The sequence below is a fragment of the Varroa destructor genome, unplaced genomic scaffold (genome assembly GCF_002443255.2).
Source record: "Varroa destructor unplaced genomic scaffold, Vdes_3.0 BEIS01000002.1, whole genome shotgun sequence".
In the NCBI taxonomy this organism is placed as follows: Eukaryota; Metazoa; Arthropoda; class Arachnida; order Mesostigmata; family Varroidae; genus Varroa; species Varroa destructor.
Genome location: NW_019211455.1, coordinates 20,104,806 through 20,132,657, shown reverse-complemented (window position 1 = coordinate 20,132,657; position 27,852 = coordinate 20,104,806). Strand labels below are relative to the sequence as shown.

General features: G+C 39.8%; 2 protein-coding genes across 3 annotated transcripts; one reads left to right on the top strand and one right to left on the bottom strand.

Moving 5' to 3' along the window:
* Positions 1–3,563: 3,563 nt before the first annotated feature.
* On the top strand, positions 3,564–12,856 carry Rrp6 (exosome component Rrp6). 2 transcript variants are annotated; one of them, XM_022790248.2, is made up of 16 exons: positions 3,564–3,780; positions 4,449–4,585; positions 5,095–5,170; positions 5,487–5,630; positions 6,183–6,310; positions 6,605–6,743; positions 7,054–7,188; positions 7,443–7,859; positions 8,114–8,313; positions 8,685–8,847; positions 9,288–9,432; positions 9,706–9,919; positions 10,147–10,246; positions 10,357–10,562; positions 10,973–11,148; positions 11,723–12,856. In XM_022790248.2, exons 1-16 carry the CDS (start codon positions 3,694–3,696, stop codon positions 12,007–12,009), a joined length of 2,754 nt encoding a protein of 917 aa, XP_022645983.1. In that variant the 5' UTR covers positions 3,564–3,693; the 3' UTR covers positions 12,010–12,856. The 2 variants fall into 2 exon arrangements, with proteins under 2 accessions (XP_022645983.1, XP_086835184.1); XM_086979058.1 differs by having other exon boundaries at positions 8,069–8,313.
* Positions 12,857–13,683: 827 nt separating this feature from the next.
* Prp8 (pre-mRNA processing factor 8) lies at positions 13,684–27,852 on the bottom strand. Its single transcript, XM_022790246.2, has 14 exons — positions 27,737–27,852; positions 26,406–26,948; positions 25,806–26,139; positions 25,392–25,554; positions 24,600–24,868; positions 23,165–24,330; positions 22,239–22,903; positions 20,226–21,164; positions 19,821–20,007; positions 17,053–19,469; positions 15,610–15,801; positions 15,219–15,377; positions 14,629–14,908; positions 13,684–14,138 (listed from the first exon to the last, which is right to left on the bottom strand). Exons 2-14 carry the CDS (start codon positions 26,863–26,865, stop codon positions 13,984–13,986), a joined length of 7,386 nt encoding a protein of 2,461 aa, XP_022645981.1. The 5' UTR covers positions 26,866–26,948; positions 27,737–27,852; the 3' UTR covers positions 13,684–13,983.

Sequence of the window (27,852 nt, the reverse complement as noted above, 5' to 3'; positions counted from 1 at the left end):
GTATTCCCTCCTTAGCCGCGTAAGTGAATATTTCATACTGTGCCAGGATTGTGAGCATTTATTCTGCCCATTTTGGTTGGTAGAGAATTCAGTTGCCTACGAATTTCCGAAATAAACCTGTTTCATACAAAAGAGATTTTGGGGAAAAGTGGTAATTAGGATTTAAGGCATACGCTAAACGCTTTTTTATTTGGTGTGTCACGAAGGCATATTGTACAAAACCTAAAGCAAGGGTATATATAGTGGCGAAAATATTGGAACCGTCTATAATAATAACTGTTTTTTTTTATTTTGTCCCGCATTATTGGCTTGATGAAGCCACCCTGTGTTGAAAGCTTCGATAGGAAAGCAAAACTGAAATAGGCGTATATCATTTCCGCCACGACTTGTTCTTACTTTTTCTATGCTACCGCCATGTATTTATCACCTTAAACATATTCATAGAAACCCTTTCATGTTTCGTCCCTATTTAGCTACATGCAAACGCTAAGCTAGCAAAATGTGTTTTAGATGAACTTAAATTTTATCTACGTGGTGTTCATCTTTGAATTTTAGGGAGGGGGGGGATCCGTTTACTTTGGCCTGATAAGATAGACCAATAAACCTTTACTGTACTATTGTATACTCAACAGGCGTGTAACTATACATGAACATTCCCTTTACATGAATAGCATTACTGCTTAATTTTCGTTTTCGCGTACAGGAACAAGCCCATTCGAAGTGATCTACTGACTGCAGTCGGTTTGATACGTCAAGCGAAACGCTCCGCCCGAAACTTACTCGGAGCACAATGAGCGGTGGAACACAACTTTGTCACACGAATCTATTTCCGGTTCCGGCGTTTGAGTGACATATTCATTTTGTCTTTGACCTTGCACGCGCTTTGTAGCTTCAATCCCACTCCTTCCGGTACGTTACGGCATGCTAATTCCTTCGTTAGAAAAAAAACTGAGCCTTACGTCTGCAAGCCTTTGGACATAGATAGAACTGGGCCTAGTGTAGCAATGGAACATCGAAATAGCAAAAGACCGGAGTGCTGCAATGACCCGGGTTATTGGCGATAATTCGGTTTTCTTTTGCCTGAGACGATTTATCCGACAGGCCATTCTCGTTGGACGCTAATGGAAGTTAGATTTACCGGGCTGACCCATAGCTATTTTCCTATCTAACCGTCTTTGGAATCACCACTCAACATCGCTTCAATAACTACTAGGGAAGCTGCTACTGGAAGCGGAAGTCGCACACCGTTTATTCCTTTGATTACGTGTCCATTCTCTATTGCTAGCAATAATGAAGCCTTCATAACATCGCCAGTAACTTCGTGATAATTTCCTCATGCTCTGGCCGCTTTGTTTCAGTATTGGGAACATAGGCATTCACATAAATAAATCGTAGTCATATCTATTTAATCCATAAAGGATTTTAGGAATTCAGCGCTACAGGTGTGCCTATTTCTTCACTGTAAAGAGAACATAAAAAATACTTCAAGTGGTCTCGTCTCATGTCACCTCTATGAAGTGAATGCTAGTCGAGCACCTGCAGGGCGTCCACTGCTATTCATCTCGTTATTTAAATGACGACTAACGAGAACTTTGAGCCGATACAAAAGCCGTTATAGTCCTAGCCATAGCCAATCGTGACATTTAAACAAGCTGAAAGTGTAAGATATGGGTAGTTATAACTGCTACTGAATCCTGCAGAAAACTACTTAATGCAGAAAACTACTTAAAGCAGAAAACGTCGTGAGTTATTCATATCGCTCAATTTCTTGACAGGTATCGATTTTTGAGTTCCGATATACGAAGGAAAAAATGAGGCCCTGTAGTTGAGCCTAGACAGAAGAGATAATTGAAGAGCCGAAGTTAACCCGCTTCTAGTCATCAAACCGCGATCGTAAGCAGGCCCGATTTCAGCCCCGCGCATCGATGTTTATACTTCCCGGCATGTCATAGCCATCTGTTGCTCTCATTCCTTTTAGATGGAGGTAACTCGAAGAGTTATCGAAAACGCCTTGCTAAAGCCTGTTTTTACTCTTATTCTCGCTGACTTCCCCGTTTTTCGCTTACCCTTTTTGTTCTACTCAAATCCCCGCAGTCTTCCAACTGACATTTCAAATAAATTTAAACCACACGAAAGTGATATAACGATTTAACTCACTACTCGAAACTGTTTATATATCCTTAAATTTAAATATCGTGTTAATATATCTTTAAATGACAGCCTCTTGGCGGACCTGAAAGCTTGTTAAACTTGGCATTGGTACTTAACTTACCAAGAATGGAGTCATGGTTAGTCCACCTAATGCAAAGAATCCAATAAAATTATGTTAAGTGGGTATTTCTGAACATACATTCTTAAGCGTAACTACACATAATTACATGATAACCATATGCCATTATCATCGACGTCACTACCAGCTAAAACCTAAACCGGAATATCCCTAAAAAGTTTCACAAAAAGTTCAAGAAAAACTTTTTAACTTACTTTACTACTTTAGAATAGCTAAATAATGTAACCTGCACAAAAAAGATGACGGTAAGACCTTGCACTTAGAATCAAAATATTTTTATATATGCTTTTTCATTCTTGTAGTCCATATTGAAAAATGCGCATTTAACAAGCAAAATCTAAACATTTTAAAATATGTCTCTGAGCTTTTCATAGGTTATTGCATATTTACTCAAGATTATAAGTTTTATGAAAGAATTTGGCTTAAAGATACTTTATTTACTCTATAGGTCATCTAACATATGTTTAAGATTCCTCTAAATAGGTTTCATTAAGGATATTTCAAAATTGTAAATACTGGCCAAATAAGTTGAAAAAATCAGAAATTTCGAAGTTTTGTTTCTCAAAGCAAGTTTTTTTTTGCTTCAGTCTACGCGATCATAGATTGCTACCTGTTCAGATTAACAAAAAAAGCTTATTTTTAAACAGTTTCTTTGAATAAACATAAACTAGAATATATGACATTGTCGAAAATGACCCTCAATTATCTTGCTGTGCCATAGGGCGGCTTCTGAATTATCTTTTGTTCGATTTGAAGGGTTCCCGGCATGTAGGAGCTTGCTAGACGTATCTGGATTTCCTCTAACAGATTCGGTAGGATGTTCCGAGTATTAACGTCGGGTAGTGCCTGAGCATAATTTTACGCGGCTGACCGCCAGCAAAAAACGAAGTATATTTATGCATAGGTTTAAACCCAGACTAGCCCGATGTCCTTAGGCTTAGCAGATAAATACATTCGTATTTGCAGGATTTTTCTAACAGTCGTAAGCCGACATCCATTTTTAGCTACTGCTTATTTTTGTTCTGTAGCATTCGCATACTATACCAATTTCGTCCGAAATCGCTCCTTTCTGCTCTCAAGAGTCCTTGGTTTAAAACCCGCCAACGACAAGTGTAATTAAATAAAGAAACAATAGATGCTTACGTAAATCAAGTTGATTATACAAATATTAGTTCAAAAAGAGAATCGGACCGCCGGATCGTATGAGTCTGAGGAGGTATGGAGAGGGTCTCCGCTGCCCTTTCCAAATGTTGACTAACAAGATTCCTAAACCACCCATCAAAACGTGCTCATAGGGTTTACCAGTGTGTGTTCGATTTGCTTTGTTTTATAGTATGCGTTGTGGTCATATGACAAAGAGACTATCTTAAAAAAATCTGAAAACTTGTGAAATCGAATGCGACATGGAAAAACCAGAGGCTAGCACGGCGGTCGGTGTACCTGAAAAACAGAGCTTTGGAAAATATGAGAGTTTTGAGGATTATAAAAGGGTAAGTAGTTATTGATGTTTGAAGTAAACAGTATCGGTATAAAAGTTGCGTAGTTTTGTAGAAGTAATATTTGTATTATGCTACTGAATATATCATGTAATAATTAATAATGCCTTATGCCTATAAGTGTATATGCTAGGACGTGGCTGTCAACTGAACGACTGTCATGTTTGAATTTAAAAAAAAATGATTTATAGTAATTTAGCAGCAAATGGTGTGTGGTAGGTTTTATAAGACACTACATTGCGATAGATAAACTGGAAAGCGTCTGATGAAGTGAATGAGTCAACTTGTATCATCTAGATTAGGTTAGTTTTTACGGTAAAGTTATCACGAAGTTAAGAAGTGACATTTTTCATCGTTTGCTATAACGACTGTTAGGAAAAAAGGTTTTCGACAGAAGCTTTATTTCTTAAAGGGGCATCGGGCTAACTCTCAAGACATCGTAGAGGGTGCGTTAGAAAAAGTAACTCTCTGTAGTTTAGTGTCAGTATGCTCAATAAAATGTTACTATTTATGCAGTGTTCCAATGCAATTCGCCAAGTTCTGTTTCTCAATATCCACAGGGGCAAAATGACTGATACGTATTAGATGCTAATCCCAAATGTATCTCACGATCTGACGTTTTTATTTATGAATGCTAATATTAATTGCATGTTTCGTTATAGGTCCTTCTACAGTCAATAATGAATTTTACGGCAGCCGCGAACAAATTGCCCCCACCCGGTCAGGAACATGATTATTATAGTAGTTTTCCGCTCTTCAAACGCGTTATGGGGGCTGAAGGACAGGCCATTATGGAAATGTAAGTGTGAGAAGTACCTCTCCATGGTAGTGCAGCAGTTATTTGCCTGCTAATTTTTACGGGTACAAGGGTGATGAAAGTTCAGAACTGAACGCAAACACTTCATTTTATGTTAGAAGCCAGTCGTCTGAGACTAAGCTTAAAGCCACTATCGGACGTGAAACATGAAACATTTATACATTTCATTTTTAAGATTCTGATTTTCATGTAGGCTATCTGTATTAAATACCGGAAATGAATCCGAACTATAAGTAAATTCATTTCTCTAATGTTTTTGCCTAGAAAAAATTTAGTTTAGCATGCATGTTCTACTCGTGTTTTGCTTCTTTTGACCTTCTATTGAAGGCTTTTTTGACCACGAATAAAAAGAGCACTTGAAATGCATCACTGATTGCTGCGCTCATGAATAATGCGATCATCTGCTTAATCCGATTTTTTTTTAACTGATATTATAGGCAAAAAATTAGAACTGGTAAGTTAATTCATTCATCTTCCTTTAATCTTTGCAGGATGTCTTCGTTGGCTAGTCAACAGGTCGGCAAGCAGAACATGTTCCAAGCAGAGGGCACCGACTTTGATGAAAAGGTTTGCCAAACATCTCTTAACTAGATGCGTTACTTTATCTGAATTAGAATAAAAGACTACATGATACAGTATAATAATAATAATATAGGATGTGCGATGTTGTGTGTGGTCTTTAATGACGAGTGAAAAATAATCTGTAGTATAATTAAAGCACAAAACAGCTGATTGTTGTCTGCAATCTCAGTGCCTATGGCAAATGTAGTTGATTATACACGAGCATGCATAATCCAAAAGGACATCTCACTCAAGACCAGCGGGCTTCGACTGAAAGTGAAAAGGAAGTCAGTAACTATTATTTCATTTCATTTTTGCATAGGTGGACCTTCTTACTGAGGTTAATGATGTTCTTCTTGAGCGAGCAGGAATATCGCTTGATGTAGCTAAAGGTGTAAAACAGGAGCAAAGCGAACTTCAGCTTGCTACAGTGTCAAAACAGATCGATACAATTTGGAATCGAAAAGTAAGCCTGATACTATATTTTGTAGATTCGTATTACTCGTTTTCGCTTTAAACACTTGTAAATGGTAAATCAAGTATCTGAATGTAAATTTATTTAATAAGGATTTAAACAGCTCTAAAAATGTAAGTCTAGAAGATGACATCAAGAGATATTTTCTAGACTACGAAATATATTAATCCAAATTCATGAGGAATGTTATAAACAAAATTATAACTAGCGTTGTATTGGAAAGGTTAACACTTGCTAGTTAAACATTGCCCCAAATATGCCACGCATTTGCATTAAAATTGTCCCCCGAAATCATATTTGGTTTTTAAGCATATAAAAGGATGTTGATCTTGTTGGTAACTAAAGTACACACACTTCATTCCATAAAGAACCAATAAAACTAGATTACTCCATAATGTAGATGCTGTTAACAAGTGCCTTTTTGCTTAGCTTCGTGTGCTTGCATGTTGTAAACATAACTCTGCATCGGAAAAAAATACAAATAATAGGAATAAGTCTGATATTTGTCTTCGTTTGCGATTTTCTTTTTTCTGTTTTTTCTAGAACGACAAGGTGAAACGTGATTCTGCTACATCAATAACTCTTCTAACGGCTAAGAATGTAACTCGACCCCAGCTATCATTTCCGGAGAAAATTGACAACTCCAATTCTTTGTTCGTTCCTATCATTAAGTAAGTAAGTGGAGACTATACACGTGTCTGCAATCTGGAAGTACGCAATTTAAAAACTATGTCAAACAATATCTTATCTAGTTGGAATTAGATACTAAAACTATACACTTAATCATACGCTTAACAGCCTTTTGTGTGGCTTAACAGCTCGTTAACGCGAAAAATAAGCTCAATTGAAAAAATGAAAGGTTTAAGGGACCCTTAAGGGAATTCAAAATACGAATGATGAACCCGTTCACACGCATTAAATTGAGCAATTTGCTTTTGGAACAACATTAATCTTATGTTTATCAGGGAGAAGCCGAATGCCAAAAAGCCGTTAGCAATACTAATCGAAAGACACGAAGACGGTCGAGAAGTATACAGTCATCCATACGAAGTAGAAATTGAAACGTTCCAGCCCAGTGAAGAGCACATCGCTCATAATGTCAAAGTACGTACATTAGTAGCGTATCGATTTATTTGTGCTATAGATACTTTGGTGTATTATATTTAGGCTTAAATATACTTTGTATGGGAAAGCCCACCATATTAGTTATACTTCGAATAATATTTAGTCTCTTTTCGGGAATTTTTTCGAAGAAATATTTGAAAATGAAAGCGAGCGCATATAAGCATTTCTTGCAAGAAATCTGTATTGAAGACGACATCTATAATAAATTACTCAGTTACACGGTTTTGTCAAATTTATTCGAAAACGCTGTAAGTTATCATCCATTTCGATTTGCTCTTATGCTTCGTAGGATTCGCTATCGATGGCTGATACACCGCTCCACATGGTGAACACGTCGGAAGCCATTGACGAAATGATGGCTCATTTACGAATTCAGAAATGCATCGCAATTGATCTCGAGCATCACTCTTTTCGTTCATTTCAGGTAATAATTCGCTCGTTCCACAGAGTGAAAATGTCGTACATGTATAATATATATATATATATATATTTTTTTTTCGGTGAATCTACTTTTTATGACTTGTAATAGTATTGTAGCAATTTTTCGCTCGAACGTCGAGAAATACAAACGACCAGACGTTGTTGCAGACTTCAAAACGCAATATATTTTTACTGTTGGATGTTCGTCTAAACCTATATGAAAAAGACACTAATGTACTATGATAATCACTTTGTCAGGGTTTCACATGTCTAGTCCAGATTTCTACATGGGAGAAAGACTATATTGTCGATCCTCTAGTACTGCGAGCTGAACTGCATATTATGAATGAGGTGACAACAGACCCACGAATCGTGAAAGTTCTACACGGTGCTGTTAGTGATGTACAATGGCTTCAACGTGATTTTGGCATCTACATAGTGAACCTATTCGACACTGGCGTAGCTGCTAAACTTTTGAACTTTGAGCGATTGTCATTAAGCTATCTTCTTAAATATTATATGTCAGTGGAGGCGGACAAACGATTTCAACTAGTAGACTGGCGTATTCGACCTCTACCTGAGGAAATGATCGCGTATGCCAGAGGGGACACCCATTATTTGTTACCAATTTTTGAGCGAATGAAACGAGACTTAGCTGATGCATCCAATACACAGGTAAGCAGACAGTACTCCATATTATTAGTGATTGCTTTTTAAAAAGTAATATTACATAGATAATGATCATGATCCTACCTCTGATAGTGCACAGAGTCGGAACCTGAAACCAAATTCTCCAAATTATCTCGTCGTATTCAATACGACCAAATTATAGTAAAAAAAAACTAAAATTGTACGGGTCGTCACAAATTTTTACCTAAATGGAGGCTTTTACCAGGGAAGAAGTGTTTAACCGGTGTTCAACTCTTCAGGGCAATTTATTACGTGCAGTATGGGAACGTAGTTCACAGATTTGTTTACGGCGTTATGAGAAGCCGCTGCTTACTGAAGATAGCCACCTACAGCTGACGAAAGCTAGTCACAAAAAATTGAACGATAAACAAATGTATGCATTAAAGCATCTTTACGCATGGCGGGATCGTTTAGCCAGGGAACATGACGAGAGCACCGGGTAAGTCGTAGTCTTCCTTAGCTGTAATCCACACAGAAGCGTTTTTCTGTTTGATCAAAGGAGAACCACGTCAGTTGATGTGGAGCTTCACAATATAGGTCATACATAGTACAAATAACACCATACCAGGGATTTATAGACGCAAATACCTTGTAGCATTACCCAACAGTACTTACTCACCTCAATAGCTCGTAAGCGTATAATTTTCATAATTTTTTCCCGAAGCAGAAGTCTTGTAGAGAATTGTAATCCAGAACGTTCTCGGACATCAGTTTGCTATGGGCTGCTAAAAAATTAGCCACGCTTACTAACAAGCTATTATCTTCTGTAGCCATTAATGGAGCTTAATATTTTTCGCTATGGTTTTCCAGGTACGTTCTACCGAATCACATGTTATTGCAAATGTGTGAAGTGCTTCCTCGCGAGATTCAAGGTATTATCGCTTGTTGCAACCCTTGTCCGCCACTGGTCAAACAGCAGCTCCACGAATTGCACCAAATCATTCTGAAAGCCCGTGAAGTTCAACTAAGCAATGTAAGTAAAACTCGTTTTCCCAGTAATGGCATAGGCCATTATAGAACATGAGACTTTGCACATTTATCAAAACATGATACCTCAATTAAGTCTTCTCAAAGGCTAGTTTGCGATGAATCCATAAACTTTAACTCTTTTAAAGATAACGATGAATACTAAAAAGAAAGGGATTTATGTTTTCGAAACCAGTAATGGTGGAATGTTCTCTAATTAGCCATTACACTTCTTTTGATTTGAAAACGGTAATAGGTGACACTGAACCACGGGTAAGTGCCTGTGGGGAAGAAAGTTCTTTGTCGACAGAAAATTATCAGATCTATTTCAGCTCATACTGCCATCGATAACGAGTAGCAGTCACTACCTTTTTTCAATTACTTATCTAAAAAGATGAAAGTAATGAACGACTATACCATCTTTCGCTGTTTATCACTGACCCGCAGCCGATTCTGAACGCCCCAAAATTAGAAATACCTGTGCCATCTACGTTGCACATGTTCGACATGGACAACATGCTTCATATTGTACATGACATCCCCGTGGCGCATGCCCACGACGATACTCATGTTCGACTACCAACACTTATAGGTTCGTATCGAAACGAAAGTGCAATTTTGCATACAATGAGAAACTGGCCAGCCCGGAGTAATTATTTATGAATGCGTATAGCTTGCCAATTGAGAAGTTATTTTTAATTTCAGCCTCTAATACTATAAATAAGGTCTATGATGTGCAAATTATAGCGAAAGGAAATTATGCTCTCACGTAATAATAAAATGCTTGCCTTTACAATTGATTATACAATTTTCTGGGTTTTTATTACTGACAAGTTGTCTGTTGTGTTCTTGTGCGATGTTACAGATGATAACGGTGAACTGATAAGAAGCGAAGAAGGCAAATCACTTAGTGACAGCGGTGTACCTATCACGGTGCCTCGCCTGAGGCATTCGGCTCTCTTTCCACATTGGGAAGAAGCGGATCAAGTAAAAAGGGCGCGTCTCCCACGTAATCTATATGTGCAGCGGACGCCGGAAGGACAGGTTCAACGTCTTCGTATGATTACGCCCTATGAAAGGTGCAGCATTTTTGTTCAAAAAGTGAACCCAGCGCTGAGAAAACTAGAGATAATAATAAAACCAGCATTAGCAGAAACACCCATTTATCTATCCAAAAAATATATAATATTTTCGTAAAACTTTCGCATAGAAGTAATATTTAAAAACATGTGAACGGTATTGTTTTGTTTTATGTACCTATATCTAGGCGAGAGCCGGTGTTATAATAACTAAAATTGTTTTTTAGATACGTGAAAGAAGTGGAACGAGCCGAGCTTGAACGTGATTCTCTTAACAAGATGCTTCAGGAGGCAAGAGAAAACGCTGAACTCTGTCAACCACAGGAGGTAAAATTATAGGCAACATTTTGTTATGGCGTGTTAGAATCTACTGAGTTATAGTGCCGTCCTGGGCTATTAGAATACTTCATGTAAATGTGGTCTAAATATTCTTGTAGTGTGAGACATCGCAAAATTCGACTGCCCCGAAAGAGCAGTCTTCGGAATGCATTCAAGACGAAGAAGATGAAAAAGATTCGGAGATCGACGAAGAATTCGGGGAAAAATCACAAGAATCGGAGCCTACCGTCATCCGAGGGGCGAGGTCGAGAAAACGAAAACGGGAAGAACCATCAATTCCGTTTGCTGGCGGCGAGGAAATTAGGTTTGTAGAGTAGTTTGGTATAATGCATAATAACTGGTGAACCGCGCAACCAAATCTACTCAATTAGAATTTCGGTCGTTTTCTATACACATTTTAATTTTCAAAGACTTATTGAAATAGAGATAAGTACAGGATGTATGAGCAAGCCAAACGCCGCCGTAGAAAAGTGAACTATAGTAAAAATTACTATAAATGTCAGTGATCAAGCTGAACTAACGCCTTTCCTAAACTGACCCTACTGAACGTAAGATGATAGCATCATTGTAACACGTCCAGATGAAGAGGTCAACACCAGACCAGCTAGAGAGCATAGTAGTATACGTACAATTATATCAAATAAACATTGTTTACAATATGCTTTGACAAAGCATAACTTTAATCGATACTTTCATCACTGCGGCATTCCACAGTTACGCGAATACGCAAACGTCGAAGTTGGAGAGGAGAAAACGAAAAAAACAGAGACAACAGCAAAAGCAACGCGAACAGACTCAACCGTTCAACTATGCTGGGGCCATCGCCGAACAGAGTCAGCAGCCAAGAAAGCACCAAAATCAACAATATAACAACAGAGACAATAGGCAAGGTAGGAAAAGCGACAGCCATTGTAACGCCGGGTAGTATAGGCCTTTAAAAACGGTGCAGTAGCATTGAACAGTTGTTAGCAGTCGATTTTGGATTTCTTACTTACGACATACTTGAGTTTCTCTGCTTAAACGCAGTCACTTTACGGAACACGTCTCGGAGTTTTTGTCATCTCAACCGGACTTCTGTTCTGCTAAATGATACTTTCTCTTAAAGGCTTGTCCTGTACAATTCACGAAATCATTAAATCGAGATCACGCTAGTAGGAATATGAAAGCATACGTATGATAGATAAGCTAAACAAGACTGAACAAAGGTGCTTTTGGTGAATTTGAGTAGCTACGGGATAACACCAAAACGCAATATTTTTTATAAGATTCATTTAAGACTTTATTGAATTACAATTATTGGAATTTACTAGGATTTATAAAGAGAAACTTTGTAAAGTAGTTAGCAGAGTAGGTATTTCGCTTGCCAGGGTAGCACGAAACCGAAAGTTTTAAATAATAAAGACGTTATCCTTCAGGTATCAATGCACAATATAGAAGACATTCATTTTGGTTTCAATGTTTCAGATGGACATTTAGGATCAGGCAGGCGGGGCCAAGGAAAATTCTACAATCAAGAACGGAATCGTCAGAGACAGCAATTTGACGATATGGAGGAACTCGGCCAAGCAGCGTCAAATTCAGAGCATCCTGGTAGTAGGGGTGGAACTAACGACTGGGGTAATCCAGTGAGAGGGGAAATTCAAAAGGTCCGTAGAAAGCACAAATTCCATGGAGGCAACCGCAGCATGATTGTGTCCAGAAGCGGTGGTCAGGACGGTGGGGTCTCATCTATGAGATGGCCTTCGAAATAATAAGAGTAGCGATGCCTTAAGTAACAGGGTGTCATCGCTTAGGAAACTGAGAGGCATTGAATAGGCTGCTCATTATGCCCTGTTTTTTTTTTTATATACTGACACATCTCGCTCGCTCATTATTTAGGCATATTGAAGTATGACAATTGAATTAAATTTGCCATCAGCTTCGATGGTAATTCCTCATGCTAACTGAAACAGTACCGAAGACAAGGTACTGGATAGTAAATACGAGAATTTTAAAGTAAAATTCGGAAAAAAACTAAAGAAGTAAATTATTGTTGCTCGAAATGGTACATCTATGGTGACCGAGCGAAGCTGTACACCTGAAACTAGAGACCTAAGTTAATAACGAAAATGACTAATATGAATTAAGTGGTACTATTTATGACAACATAAAGTGAAGATATATATAGATCTGTATTGAGGTGCTGCTTCCTACAGCACACAGAAAGAACATCTACTTAGACATTTTTGTCTTGTATTAAAATATAAAGAACGTTTCAAACTGCAGGCGTATTATAATCGAAAAACTATCTGAACACCGTAAGTCATGGCTTATTTTAAAGCTGCTTGCCCTCGCAGGTTAAACTACACGCTTTCAAGGATGTAGGCCCAAATACTAGCCATAAAGCAGTGGCATGCACTGTGTAACAACTTGGAAACATATGTGTTGCATTAATTGTATACTTATGTACCATGGAAAATATCTTTAGTTCTACACTCATCGTGTAAAAATGTGGATGTATGTAAATATAAGAAATACTAATTCGTTATTTTTGGTGAATTAAAGGAATTCGTTTTTTAATTTAGTAGTATAGTGCCAAAAATAAACAACCTGTCTGTATACGAGTTAGTCGTCATTAAAGTTACAAATCATCGAATGACACTTGTCCGCGTATACATACACCTCGATCATGTTTTATGGAGGTAACTTTGGCTTGAGTGTGTATGTTAGAAGGAGCAATAAAGCAGTTAGAATGGTAACAAGTGACAAGTGGGCATAACTCTTGCACTTCCCAGATTCGACGATTTTGTCGGCTTTAAATTATAGCACTATAGTTTTCTCCCCACTAAAAAGGTTGATAATATTATTGAATTCGTTAGCTTATAGGAGTCTAGCTCAAAATTGCTTTATAAAAAGCAATTTTAAAAAGACTAAAAAATAATAAAAAGACTACAAGCAGTCTTGTTGTCCAAGGCATGTAGTAGATTGAAGTTTCTTATGTGCTATGAATACCGAGCTTTTAGGAAGAGGCCGCGTAAGCTCAAGAAAAAACTCAGCCTGAGTTGCCAGCCTCATTTTATAATATGCACGTACTGAATATGGTGGATACAGCATCATAATATGTACGCGCTCAATATAACAAGAATCTACGGAATGCAGGAGAATTCTGTAAACATATCTAGCAAGTCCAGTATTTTCGAAAGTTCGTCTCTTCCTCCAGCGAAAAGTTGAACATCTACAATTTGTTGATGAAGAATACTGTAATTCATAGAAAATTTTTAATTAATCTAGTAATAATTTCTTGCAATCTGTTGTAATATGAGGGTAAATAGGTACAGTAAATTCTTCAGAGCAGTTAATTTCATTCAATGTCACGCAATACCAGATAACACAGATAGCATTATACTGTAGACGGACTAACTTGCAACAAAATAAATAAGCGTCTGTTTGCATGATGTTGATACTCTAAAAGAAGCCCCTTTATTACGATCATATCATTTTCGAAATCTACCACATTCAGTTATATAGTAACTAATCAGTCAAAAACCATTGGATTTTCTTTACACCCACTTTAAATCTTATTGGTTAAGAGAAATTAATATACATAATATTTTTCCAAATATATTTCATCAACGTAATTTGTTTTTAATTATACGTGTATATACATTTTCGCAGACAATGCTCTGCCAATTCACAAAATTTCTTTCAGTACTTATTGAAAGATTTCAGCATCTTGCTGCCTTTGTTCACTGGAACAGGTCTTCTCTGTCGGCACCTACGGCCTCTCCTTCCTCAAGGGCACTAAAGTTGAGAAAGTGCGATGGACGGTGGACCTCGTGATAGAATTCCTTGGGATTTGCAAGCGCCAAATCGTACTTCATGTTTACATCGTGCCGTACACCTGAAACAGAAAAGTGGGAAGTAACGTAGAAATTTAAACATAGCATTTGGCAAAAAATATAATGTTGCTGATACTTACTAAGAGGTCTTGTACTTGACTACTCAAAATAGGTTACTAAAGATATATACAAATTATAACTAATTACATAATATAAAGATTCAACTTCATGTCGTAAGAACACTAATTTAAATATAATCTGCATTACTAAGCTGTAAAGTGAAATATTGTATATGCATACTTCAGTTAACATTCAATAAGTTTAACCAGACCATATTAAAAGCAAGGCGAACTATCGGTCGCAGCATTCAACTTTTACCTAGTAATCCCGCATTCTATTTAGTGAGTGCCTCAAGCCATATAGCTACATTTTCTGCTTCGTTTATAAGGCAGCGAATAGTGACAGAGTTGTAAATATCGCAAGACGGTTTGTACGGTATCGTACAAACCGTACGGTTCATGGCCGTTAACATTATAGCAGCGCGATACTAACCCATGAAATTGTAGTTCCAGGAGCCTTGAGCCGGCACCATAAAGAAGCCAAGAAATCGATCGCTAAGCAGCATTTGCACTCTTTCGTAGTGTGAGGGCAAATAGCCTTTGGGGTTGTTGCCGCGGTCAGTGTTCAGCCTGCCCCACTCATAGCCAGACGGTGTAAGCTTGTATGCGGTTAAAGAACACGAACCTGGCGTAAAAGAGCATGTCAGTACAATGGTTTTCTCGCAATCCCATGTTTGATTATCAGCCATCATTCGTGCGTGCGTACTGACATCCTGAAAATATTACGTATTCACAAAAGAAAGACAGCAAATTATTGTACGGAAAGCTATTGGTAACGTTGCTAGATTTCAAATTCCATAAAAGTGTGTTTATATACCCACTGCGGCTACTGTCAGCTCATATATCTGGCTCTATAATAAAGAGAAGGCCAGATAATTAGTTATCGTGCGTAATTGCTAATTGACGTGTACACGTATATTGTTACCTTGCTCTGGAAAAAATTGTGTGCATTCAGATACGTTTAGAATCAACATGAATTGAACCCTATGACACAGCAAGGAATAAAAATAAATAATTAAATACCTGAGGTGAGAGCTGGGGCAGCTCATTCGGTTGCGTATGCATCCAGCCTAAGGCTTCCAAATCTTTCAGGTAGTCATGCTGCGGCAGCGCTTGTGGGAGTGTCACACTTTGATGCGTTCCGCATTGTGGTGGTATAACAAGACAACGGATCTCCTTAACCTGCAAGCACATCCAATTAATAACGAAAAATTGCATAGGCGACTAGTACAATTTCATGATAAGGACGGCAATGTAATTGCTTAAAAACAAGTAGTTAAGAGCATGTGCATAAAATTCATTGATCGTGCTACTCATAGCACAGGTAACGAACATTTCGGCCGTTAACTGCTAAATTACACGTTTGTGAGGTCGAAACTGTAAATTATTACAAAGTGTTGTCAGGTCAATCTACCTGGGGATTATCTGGCGGGGAAACACCGTACAAATAAGCAGCAATTTGCGTCCGCAGATCTGAGATTATTATAAACTTTTTGAGTACGTTTTTCGGCAGAATATAGGTGTAGCCCGCCTCCTTGATGTCATCGGACGAAACATATATGTGATTAGTTCGAAGATGCAAATTCGTGGCGGATATCGCACGTACCTGTAAACGGCAAAGAAGACAATTGCAACTGAGTTTGACGTAATTGTTGTGTTCATTACTGAGCTAACTTACAGGTCCTTACTAAGCAATGTCGCGGCCCGCAAAACCAGTCAGGCTATTAATGACATTCGCCGGCCGCAGAAGCCATTGAACACCAGAGCCTGCTTAGGTGAAAAGCCCCATTTATATAGGACAGACTAAAATTCGGCGCGCTAAATCTTGCGCACGCCGAAGGAACTCTTGTCCACATCCATTAGCAAGAGTCAAAAACATGATGGTAATTGATAGTAACCTGACAAGATCTAAAACGGGAGCAGCGAACACCTTTAGATGATGCTTACTCATTATTGGTTTAACCGTATCTAAAATAGACAAACGCTCATAATACAGTGGTTGCGTTTGCTAAAAAAAAAAGAAAAAGTTTTCTTATGAAATTACGATTTGTTAAATCTTAACATGTAATACCTGCTCTGTTTGCACTACTATATATATATATATATATATATATATATATATATATATATATATATATATGTGTGTATACATGCATATAATGACTCGTTTAAATTAAAAACTTTAACAAATTATTTTGTATGCGCTAATAGCTAAAAGCATCATTTCTAATGGTCATGCTTATTTAATAGGCCCACTAACTAGTCATCATTAATATTTTTTTTAATTTCAATGGAAGCTACGCATCAAGCGAAACAGGCAGATGTAATTCGCTGAAAATAATAATTTCAACGGAATTACATTTTGCGTTGATAACAGCCCAAATGCTCCAAAAATGCAAAAGGTACAAAAAAAGTACAAAAAGAACTGTTGGATGTTATTTGGACAACCCAAGTAGCAATCGATATTTCTTTTCTCTTAATCTAGAAGTATTAAAATGATGAATTTTTCCTAGACCCTACTGAGGATCTTCACTTGAGGATCGCTCCTTGAATCTTTTCTTGGATTTTTTAGCAGCCAATGTAAGGCGACACTGACATAGACCGTCGATTTCGAGCAATGCGTTCTTATTTTAAAATGAATTGGTCCAATGTGGGAAGTTGGATAATAGCTGGCTTTTACATGAAATCGAAAAACGACGCATTTTCCGCCATCGAGGATTTCTTATTTGATTCTAAAGAGAAGTGGCTTCAACGGATGAATGCATGCTTGTTACTCCAACCAGCATGCTAAAATTTTTACACAATTTGAATGCACCTAAAAGGGATACCCAAATTATTAAAATAATTGGATACTCACCCGCCATTCAGTGCGTGAGGCGAATGTCATTGTCTCGTAGTTGCTAGTCGTTGATGTAATAATCTCATCTCCATGCTTATTGACTGTCTTGGTAGTCGTGGCCGTAAGCTGCGACTGCTCTTTGGTCTGCTTTTCAATTTCGGCGATTTGTTGTCTCTGGGCTGACGGTGCAGAGATTTCCATACCGAGAATAATGTCTCGGACCTCGGACTGGGTTAGTGAAGCAACGTTTACATTGTTCTTCTTGCCGTAGTCAGCCAAGATGAGTTCTTTCAGTTTGAGTTCCACGTTGATCCATTCCTCGTCCGTTAATGTGGGCCAGATGTGATGGGGCTCCGTGATCGTCGTTTTGTCTGGCTTCAGCACGACCTTTGTCCGCTCATTGTTGACGTGCAAAGCACGCAAGATGAGAATGAGTCGTGAAAAGGCCGTATACGACGAGATAGATTTAAGCCAGTCATCATACAAATTGAATAATACCATTTGCGGCTCCTGCGCCTTGAGAATAAGATCGCCGAATTTCTCGACTTTGAGGCATGCCTGGAATGGCAATTGTAGCTCTGAACCCTTGATCACTATGTTAGGGAAGTCAAGCAAGTGGACCTCAAGAGGGTCAAGCATACCCTTTCTTGTGACGATAATTTGTTTAGGCTGTTCTTCTACAGGCAGCGAACGAATCAATGCGGCTACCTCTTCGGCCGTCTTCCATTTAGCCAGCTGACCAAGACGCTTTTGTCCGGCCCACACTGACGTGTGGATAACCTTTAGGAAAAGCTGGCCCGTACGTGGGTTGAAGATGAAAATCGCACCATTAATGGGCTTCGTCGTCAGGTTACCTTCAAACGTTTTGTGGATTGTGACACGATACACGTTCGTATCATCGACGAACCAAATTATCTGGTTGCTGAAGAGTTCGCCGTAGTTTTGCGAGCTAAGGTACGGCTCGGTAGGCTCCGAGGAATAGAGCTGAAGGCCCTTGCGGATCCGTTCACGAAGGACATACAGCGCGGGATTTGCCTTCATGATCTTCGCTAGTGCCTGCTGAATCAATGGCTTCGACCCTGGGAACCAGTTGCCAAAAGCCGAGTGCAGATTGTAGGCTAAATCGACAGCGACAAGCACACCGGTGGGAGACGGGTAGATAGACATGTTATCCGTAGTATAATCCAGGAATTTTGCACGGGCGTAACGCTCGATGTCGTGCGAGTCATAGTCGCCCCATCGAAGCTGAATATCGATCCAGAACTTTTGCGTGGTAGTGCCATCCATCGTGTCTTTGCTGTCTGCTAGCAGACTTGGTCGAGAGACATTCCACTTGTAGGTGGCGAATAGGAGAATGTCCGCACACGACGAGTTCATTTTGTAGCTTTTTCGAGGATGAATCGTCTCCTTCTGAACAGTCTCGATTTCAAGAGCGTCCAACTCTTGGTCGAACACTTGACATAAATCCATGACAATCGACTCATGAATTTTCTGCCACAGATGGGCACGGAAGATTTGAATTAATGATATTTTAAGCGTTGGAATTTTTCCGTGCATGAATATGCCTGTCAAGTCAAGCTGCACTTGGAAACCGACGTAAACATTAGCGCGGTTGATAGTCGGTGACCACCACAGTGTAAAACGTCGATTAGGAATCTGGTTGAGACCAGATCGCTGAGCATTTGTGAGTTTCTTGTACTTCATACTTTCTTCGAAACCTGACGCTTTCTCCCAGAATAGACCCTCCCAAGTTGGGAAATAGGTGCCCTTAAACAAAGTGTGCTCGAGGATTCCCTCCACGCCTCCGAGCGCCTGAATCATATCCGTCCGGTAGTTGTTAAGGTTCCACAGTTTGCCGTCGTGGCGTTGATGCGTCCACCAGAACGGATTCTGCTTCAGGACTTGATACTGTTTAAAGTCCGTTCGTACACGCCAGCCCTTATCATAAGCGAGGGTGTGACGGTCTTTTTGGAACAACGTATTAATACGCGGGATGCCGCGATCCCATGAGTCCTCGAGATCTTCGAGAGTTAACCGACGGTTCTGTGCTAATGCTTCCTGTCGCTTGAGAGCGTACTCTGCCCACACACGTTGCGAGTCTACGAACTCGCTTTCCCACGGCTGAATGTAACGATATAAGTTAGGAATAACTTGATCCTCGTCATGTGACATACCTGACCTGAAATGCGTAATTCCGAGGTCAGTCTGCTTGCTCCACCTCAGATCGCTCTGTGGGATGAGTACATGACCCATTGACAGCATGCCTAAACCACCGAGCTCTTTTGGAGTATAGAATACCACCGGTGGAAAACGCGATGGCATCTTTGAGTTCAGGCCAATTTTGATTCGAGTCTGAATTTTGTTCTCGCACTTTACCAAGAGATCTAGAAGCTCTTGGGTATTCACCACGGCTTCGCGGTAATAGGTCATCAGGCCTGTGAGACAATATCGACAACACTCCATGTTAGTCAACGGGAATTAAAACAATGCGTTGTATCAAAATAATAACTAGATGACTGTCTTCTACTTTAGTTTCGCTGAAACAATGTTATTCATAACGCTGAAATGACTGTGCATTGAGATTACATTAACATTTGCAAAGCAACTGAAGTTTCTGAATATATTATTCACTAACTGATACACATACGTATATGAACAGAGATTTTATGGCCCTACAATTTACTTCTAATTAGGCCTAAGGCCTATGAGTAGATTGGAACATTGTTATCGCCGCATAATTTAGCCGATATCGTACATTGCAATAATACATTTAGATGGCAACTAACCAATGAGGGCAGTATTCCATTTATTGACTATTTTCGTAAACGTTGTTGAACCTGACGCCATCAGAATTTGTCGCACACGGTTGTGGAACTTTGCCAGCGATTCGTCATCCACACGTAGAAAACACTGGGCTGTACGCTCTTTTGTTACCTCATTTTGTAAATTCCACACCCCGTCCTTGTGAGTTAACTATAACGTCACCAATATACAATTGCAGCTATAAATAATCTATAAACCTGTTCATGGCCAGGAGAACTTACCTAGCTTGGATTATTAGATATATCTTATATCGGCTCTTGTTTAAAGCATTTATTATTGATTCATCATCATTTTATCATTACTTTTCTGGCCGAGCCATCTTCAATATGTACGGCAAAAATGACGAATAATTTAAATAAAATATTTACCTCGTCATGCGACATCCGACATTTCGGCAGGATTCGGCATTCAAACCCACACATATTGAACAAGAGGTTAGGATTATCCTTTGAATACACAGAAACGAAGCTTGCATCCCACTGGACTGTTGTTACTGAGCGTGGCAAACGATTCTTGATATCCCAAAATACGGCTCTGCCAAGATTCACGTCATGCTTCATAAGACGCATACGAGAGTCGCGGGGCCAACATTTCTTATTGTTATACCCAACTATGTTTTCATTATTCGGGTCAGGATGCTCTGTAAGATATCTTTGGATTAAATCGCGCGCCTCATCGGCGGTGAATCTAAAGAAAACGTGCACTCGATCGATATAACGTGAATAGAGGCGAATCGGATGCCCGGTTTCTGTCGGTACATCTTGGAACGACAGAAAATCGTTCGGCATCTGTGGGGGTCCTGCCATTTCCGAGGCACGCTGCAAGCCCAGCAACAATAGATCGAGCACTAAGCCATAGTACTGTACAATAAATGACGAGAACTGAAGACCACGAAGGATACCATATGAATTCGTATGATTCATATCCTTGTAGTTTATAACCACGTTGTTTTTGGCTGTCATATAGTCGGCGATGTTATGATCAACAATAAGACGCAGCAGTCGATTGAGCAATGTTAGATCCATCTTTTCGTAAAGTTTCTCAAAGCGGGATTCCATCATTACCGCACATTCGCCTTCACCCGTTTCCCATACGTCCTGTAGGTTGTTGATCCCCTGGCACCACTTGTACACAAGCAGAGGTGGTGGCTCCGAGTCGGCCGGTTTGATCCATGGTGGAAACAACCGTCGCTTGTCAGCCTCGTACCACATATATTGATCTAGATATGCATCCGTAATCTTTTCAAGCGGCTCGACCTCATGGACTGGAATGAGATGGCTATAAAGGTCCATGAATTCGATGCCAACCTGTAATAGTAAAGCCGTGAAACAAAAAAAACGCTAAAGTTATAACGGGACAACCAGGATTCCTACGAACATATTGCATAACCTATAAGTTTGTTTTTTTGTTTATTTTTTCTTAATTAAGAAGTAAGGACTAGTTGCGAACTAATGTTAAAGATTTTGCTAAATGTAGCCAAAAATTAAGTTTTTTATTTCTTGCGGTGCATAGTGCACGCTATGTGTTCTCAGAAATGCTACACCAAATCATTTAGTTGTCACTCTCCCGGCCACTTGACCATTCGAACCCTATGAACGTTTCACGCTTGTGAAACGCCTGCAGTGTTCGCATTCGCCTTTGACTCCTCACAGCAATCGAGTGTCTGTTGAAATGTCACATGAGACAGCACCTTAGATTGAAAACTTGATACCTTCATGAGCTCACGACAGGTCTGGTCGATTGTACCACCAAAGTGTGGCGTCTGAAGGAAGTTACAATAGCGAAAACCAAAAAATCTAAGCAAAATCTCAATATCGCGAACGTAATTTTGACCTTGGAGGAAGGACAAGGAAGACAGTGCAAAAACTATATATTAAGAGAAAAAAGACAAACATGTGCGAAAGAAAACTTGGAAGTTATTCTAAGATAATAAATAATACTAATGAATTCTTAACAAACAGGCGTCACGCAAAGTTATGGAATTCAAACCAGACGTCGGAAAACAGCTTCGAATTAATTCTTGTCTTCATTGGTGCTATATGTCTCATGCGAAAATAAAACAAACCATTCGCACTCAGGCATTCTACTATGCTCAAACCGCATACAAGGGAACGTATGGACCAGTCCAGGGCAAGTAAGTAGTGTCATTTAGTTGACGCCTCGACCGCCCGAAGGGAAGGCTTCGCAAAGCAATTCATCATTGAACACACTTCGCAGATTATCTGATCAAAAACGCTTGAAGAGAGTTAAAACACGACGCTTCAATTAAACGGCTGAATGAGAGAAACACTTGATTGCTATGAGAGCAGCTTGTGCAATATATTTTTTCTAGCAAGCATCAGGTCTTAGCAATGGTAGGTAAAATATTGAAAAATGTTCACCTCCTTAAACGCTCTCTGGGTGAGTAGGTGACGCTTGATGCGTGATAGCGCTTCGTGGGGATTGTCGTAGGCCTGCTCAATGAGGCCAAGCTCCTCTCTCTGGCTTTGATTGAGGCGACTTTTAACCGAATACACTTCCTTGAGTCGTTCGAGAGCCAAAATCAGCAACTTCGTGTCATGCTTATACGATAGCGGAGGAAAGGGTACAGGCGAAAATCGACGACTTTCAAGCCAATGCACAGTCGTCGTATAGATAGCAACGGCCTCCTCGTCCGAGATGTATGGACCGTCCTTAAGGTAATTATGTTGGCGTTCCTGTTCCGCTTTTAAGTATAAACGCGTCAGTCGACCCAGATTTTTTTTACAGACGGTCTTGTCGACGGTCGCGCCGCGTCGGATACGCTCGCGATTGTAATGAGCAGTGTTCGTCCACCAATCAGCCTTCATCTTCACATACCGCAAAATCATGTTCTCGATCGGGATAGGCAAGCCGGGAACCTTCCATGGAATATTGGCCTTCCAACAGCGCCACGCCTCGCTTAGATGTTGCAGGATCGTACGGGCTTTGTTTTGCTTAATGCCTTCTGGCATCATGTCGATGATGTCATGCATGACGGAGGCGCGTAGCTCGAGATCGAAGTGCGACTCCACACGTTGCTTGGTAACTAAAATCGAAACGCGTTGCTACTCCATTGTTACTAGTTTTTTACTACAGCTAAGAGAGCTACGTGAGGAGAGAGCTGTTAAATCTTATTGGTGAAACCTTCGATATTAATAAAGCAACTGCCTATTCTTCTTGTGTGCTTTAATGAACAAACTTGGAATGATTTTCAGGAACGCAGCTTCAGCCTTTCATTTATCACAGACAGTGTAGCAAATGTGACGAGCATATAATTTTTGCGCTAGTATGAGTTTAATGAACTCACCGGTTTTGGCTACGCCTTTTGAATGACGTCCTTCAAATTGCCTTGATAGAAGATTGCCAAGCCAGCGTTCGAGTAACGGAGTGATTCCTCGCAGGAAAAACAACCAGACACGCCATCCTGGTGCCCAGAAACCGCAACCCGGACCTTTGGCCACGGTTCCAGTGTTGAAACGGTAATAAATCAGATGCTTTAAATCCTTGCACATGCGAATTTGTCGCATCAGCTTGTACTTGTACCGGTACATACCGGTGAGTTGCCCCACGTGAGCGAAAATATACTGAAGGCCGTCGGCAAGCTGGAACGCATCGACGTTGTTCAGACGATATTGGACGTGCGAATCAACAATTAGCTTTGTCAGCCGCAGGATCTCACGGCAAAGATGGAATGCATTACCGAATCGGGACTTCTTACGCTCCTTTGTCGTTAGAGTCTTCACTGGCTTCAGGTTAAAATTATAGTCAAGGTGAAGATAATTCAGGTTCTTTCGGTGAATGAGAAGATTCAGCATATTGTAGCCCTGCCGACATACTTGCAATCCTGCCTCGACCCAGTCGATGGTCGTTGACTGGAAAAATTTTGTAGCTTTAAATGAGCGGAATAAGTAGCGTTTTTTCTGTGGCTTTGGTGGTCGCTGGTGCAATGCATTAAGTACATAATACTTCAGCAACTTCTGATACGAGACACGCACTTTGACCGGCATATTAGGTGGACAATGCTCTCTGTACCAACTCTTAACAAGGGGTACATCCAATGCACGCTTTGTACGATCTGACCGCAAATTAAACGGCCTCGGTGCCCATAGAAGAGCGATGCCATTAGCAGTGTTGTCCGTATAGAGCGGGCAATCCTGCAGAAACGGTTGAACTCCTTGCGGTAGTTCGAACTCATCGTCGTCTTCTGGCAGCAGCTCGTCCATTGCAGGAATCTTCGCAGTTGCGTTATGTCGGTGCGCAATTGGATTAATCAGAGGATCGTAATAAAAGGCTGGAAGATCAGGATCTTCGGTTTTGATGAACACCACACTTGGCGTATGATACCACGACAGATGAACGTGCGAATTGGGCACGTTATTGTATAGAAATGGAAACGCAATTCGATATTCTGTTCGGATAGGTTGTCGAATAATAATCTTGTTTATATCGTTAAACTCGTTCCAATCCTCATCACTGTAAGAAAAATGAGCGAAGTTTTATAAGAAGAAAGCTTATTCGTTAACACTGCTTTACACTTTTTACAATACAATTGAAACAAGTTACAATAGGCACCCAATAATGATCGAATGCCTTAAAACTGACACGTAATTTGTCATGTTTGGTAATCATAAGGCAGTAGTTCAATTGCATATGTAATATAACTTCTTGTGCTTTCAGGCGCCTCTAATTGAATATACGTATATATCAAATGAAAAATCGTGAATACTAAGTGAGCTATTTACGCGGGATTGATGTCTTTGACAAGCGGCTCAAATTTAGGTCCTCCAGGAATTGCCATATTCAAGGCCTTCGCTGTGAAGAAGCTTCGAAGGTCGAACAGATAAAAGTAATTATCGTCGACAAGATCTGTCAACAATGGATTAGCAAGTCGGTACAACGCCGCCATTTGAGGTAGTGACAGCGTCCACCTACGATATGTAGACCCATTCACGTGTGCAGCTTCGTCGACAAGCGGTCGATGCTCGTAGAACCAGGATGCTACTGGAGCATCCTGAAACACACATTTGTCTAGATAAGAATATATATATAAGAAAAAATCTTCAATGATTAAAATTTTGCTTCCATATGTTGTACATTTCGCTAAAATTTGGATAAGGAAATTACGTCTTCAAATTGATGTAGCCTAATAGAAAGAAAAGTATATAAGCTTCTACAATTTTTTTGCATTATTATATTTTTACGAACGAAATATTTACGCATTTGCTTTAAGTGTTAGTGCTCTTGTTCTTCGCGATGCACGAAAACAATCCTTAGATAAGCATCTTCAAATTTCTAACCTTTTATTTATAAATATTTTGCCGAAAAATTGATGACTCGGCAAATTACTCGGTCAGATTCAAGAAAAATGTGAATCTTCCGAAGATGAATTTGTACAATTGTTTTCTATACATAAACATAAAGTAACAAATGTGTATTTGAAAAAGGCAATGCGTAGAGAATTATCTTTAAGTGTCTAACTTTTGTTAATTTTCCATGGCATGGTGTTACGTTTGATCAGATATTTGATAACAAACCTCTTCGGTCCCCAGATCCATTTGTACGGCTTCTAGAGGCTCAACATCAAGTACATTGTCGGCATAATCTAAAGGTGGTTCTTCATCGTCAAACGGTGGAAAACGCATTCGCTTAAAGTGTCGCCGATCTCGTTTTTCACGACGCATCATCAACCACATGGTGCTAAAATACAAAGGGCAACAAAGGAGAGCCTTTTATTACTAAGTGCCATCAAGTGTCCTTTGACTACTGAGCTACTAATGAAATGACGATGCCATGCTCGCAGTTAGGTTAGATACTTATAACAGGTAAATTTACCTTTCATTTGCGAAAGAACTGTTTGTCAAAGTAGCAAAGTGTTCTGTCGTGTGACAGATTTTAGAAAAATGACATATCTTATAAAAGGCACAAAAACTAGCACTAACAAAACGTACCCCCATTGAGCGATGTAAGCTGGCTCAATAACCCACGGAATCTCGTTCACGAATGTAATGGCACCCGTAATATGATACAGAACATTAACATCCCGAATCTGTTCCCAAGGCATTGGCATATTCTCAAGCAGCTTCAGCACCGCATGAGGCATATATTTGAGAGCGCCGAGGTAGACTCGTTTGTCGTGACGAAATTTCCTTGAAGTCATATCTCCGTGATCACGCATAATCTTTCTCAAATGCTCGGGCGGCATATCTTCTTTCTGCGCGTCGACAAAACCGAATTTTCTCTTTTCTGAGTATCGTTTCGACTGCAGCTGTTGCCATTTGCGGGCTACAAATTATCAAAATACTAAACTAATTAATATGTTAAGCTTTTCATAACCATCATATTTATTGGCAAAAGCAAGCTGCCCAGCTCTCCGCGCAAAGGTGCTGTTAATAATTAACTTGATAAATCTAGCTAGCTAATTAGGAAGCTATTTATACTTTAAGCGTCTTCAACCAGTAATCCATTGACAACTTCAATATTAGAACAATAACAACGATAAACGTATAAATACATACATCTCAAAATCCGCACTGTCGTTGCTGTTATACCTTTTTCCTGTAGTTTTGCATCACTAAGCTGCTGGTGCTGCGGTGGAACAAACTGCTGAGACGAGAGCAGCGAAGGTCCACCAGGTGGTCCGCTCGGTAGGGGTGGCATGTGATTACCTCCTGGGGGCGGCGGTGGTGGTGCCATATGCCCGGGAGGAGGAGGAGGTGCCATAGGGCCTGGAGGTGGCGGCGGTATGATGTGTCCTGGTGGCGGGGGCATATGGCCATGAGGTGGTGGTGGAGGCATATGTGTGGCACCTGGGGGTGGTGGGATGTGACCCGCAGCGGTTGGAGATACTCCAGGGGGACCGCCACCCGTCTGCTGTTGTTGAGCGATTTGCGCGGCTAGGTGATGCTGCTGTGCCTGGTTCGCCTGCGCGGCCTGGGCTTGCATTGCTATCGCCATGACGAATGGGTCCGGTGCGCCCAAAGGGGGCAGGAACGGAGGGAGACCCGTCATCTTCTACACTTGGGCGCTGCCCTACGCTTGAAGCACAGCCTATCGAGCAATGTTTTCTTTCCGTTGTTGTCTTTAACGTTGCGCTTTTGATGTCACGAGGAATTTGAAAAAACGGGAAACATAGTGAACAGACACTCTAAAGAAACATATGAGATCAGATTCCTAATCTTTTGAATAAAGTGGTATTGCTTTTTCTGGCAAACTTGTTACGACATTGAACGATAAATAAAATATTGAACGCCAATATGAAAGTAAAATATATAATAGCAAAAAAAAAATAAAATATGCTGCATTTACTTTAATTTGTACGTCCCTAGCGTCAAAAAAAAACGATCACGGTTAATCAAAAACTCCTGCAGAAAATAGAAACAAATATTTTCTTTAAGCCGCATAGGAACTACTTGTTGTGAATAAGGATATTATGAAGTAGTGTGGCCTTCGGACATATTCTACGAAGCGAAGCAAATCTAAGGCATGTTGTGAAGATCTTGTTTATAATGCATCAAACATCGCTCAAAGAGATGTTAATAATCATCTTGAAAAAAATGGCGGATATAACTTAAGAAGAAAATATTTTTATATGCTTTTTAATTTCAATCATATTTAAGCAATGAGCTCCCATTTTCTTACTTGAATTTTTCTTCGTAAAAATTCCATTTGTTAACGCCAGTTGGCCATAAGCTAACAGCAGCAAGTGAAATACACGCGCTTAATCCGAGCAAGCAAGGTACAAACCAGTACACTCTGTCTAACACCGTAGGTTGACACAGCGCCAATTAGCACCGAATGCATATAATCGTTACAGAGGATCATTTCATCTTATTTTTTGCATTCACTTGGAAAAAAAACTTATGTCACATGCAGTTCTTACCTTCAAGATGAACACTTCAAAAACGAAACACCACGGACTTTATAGCGTAACAGACATTTCGTCCAATGTCAACAACAATGGCGGCTTTCGTACCAACAGCGATGCTGCCAGTAGTT

Bases quoted from the DNA above. Each gene is read 5' to 3' on its own strand.
- Rrp6 (XM_086979058.1), top strand. From the start codon at position 3,694: ATGGAAAAACCAGAGGCTAGCACGGCGGTCGGTGTACCTGAAAAACAG. The intron at 9,920-10,146 runs GTGCAGCATTTT...ATTGTTTTTTAG, and splicing joins ATGATTACGCCCTATGAAAG to ATACGTGAAAGAAGTGGAAC. The intron at 10,563-10,972 runs GTTTGTAGAGTA...GGCATTCCACAG, and splicing joins GCTGGCGGCGAGGAAATTAG to TTACGCGAATACGCAAACGT.
- Prp8 (XM_022790246.2), bottom strand. From the start codon at position 26,865: ATGACGGGTCTCCCTCCGTTCCTGCCCCCTTTGGGCGCACCGGACCCA. The intron at 24,331-24,599 runs GTAAATAGCTCA...TTTTTCTTACAG, and splicing joins GTCAAAGACATCAATCCCGC to TGATGAGGATTGGAACGAGT. The intron at 15,378-15,609 runs GTAGATTGACCT...ATGTGCTTGCAG, and splicing joins CCCCGCCAGATAATCCCCAG to GTTAAGGAGATCCGTTGTCT.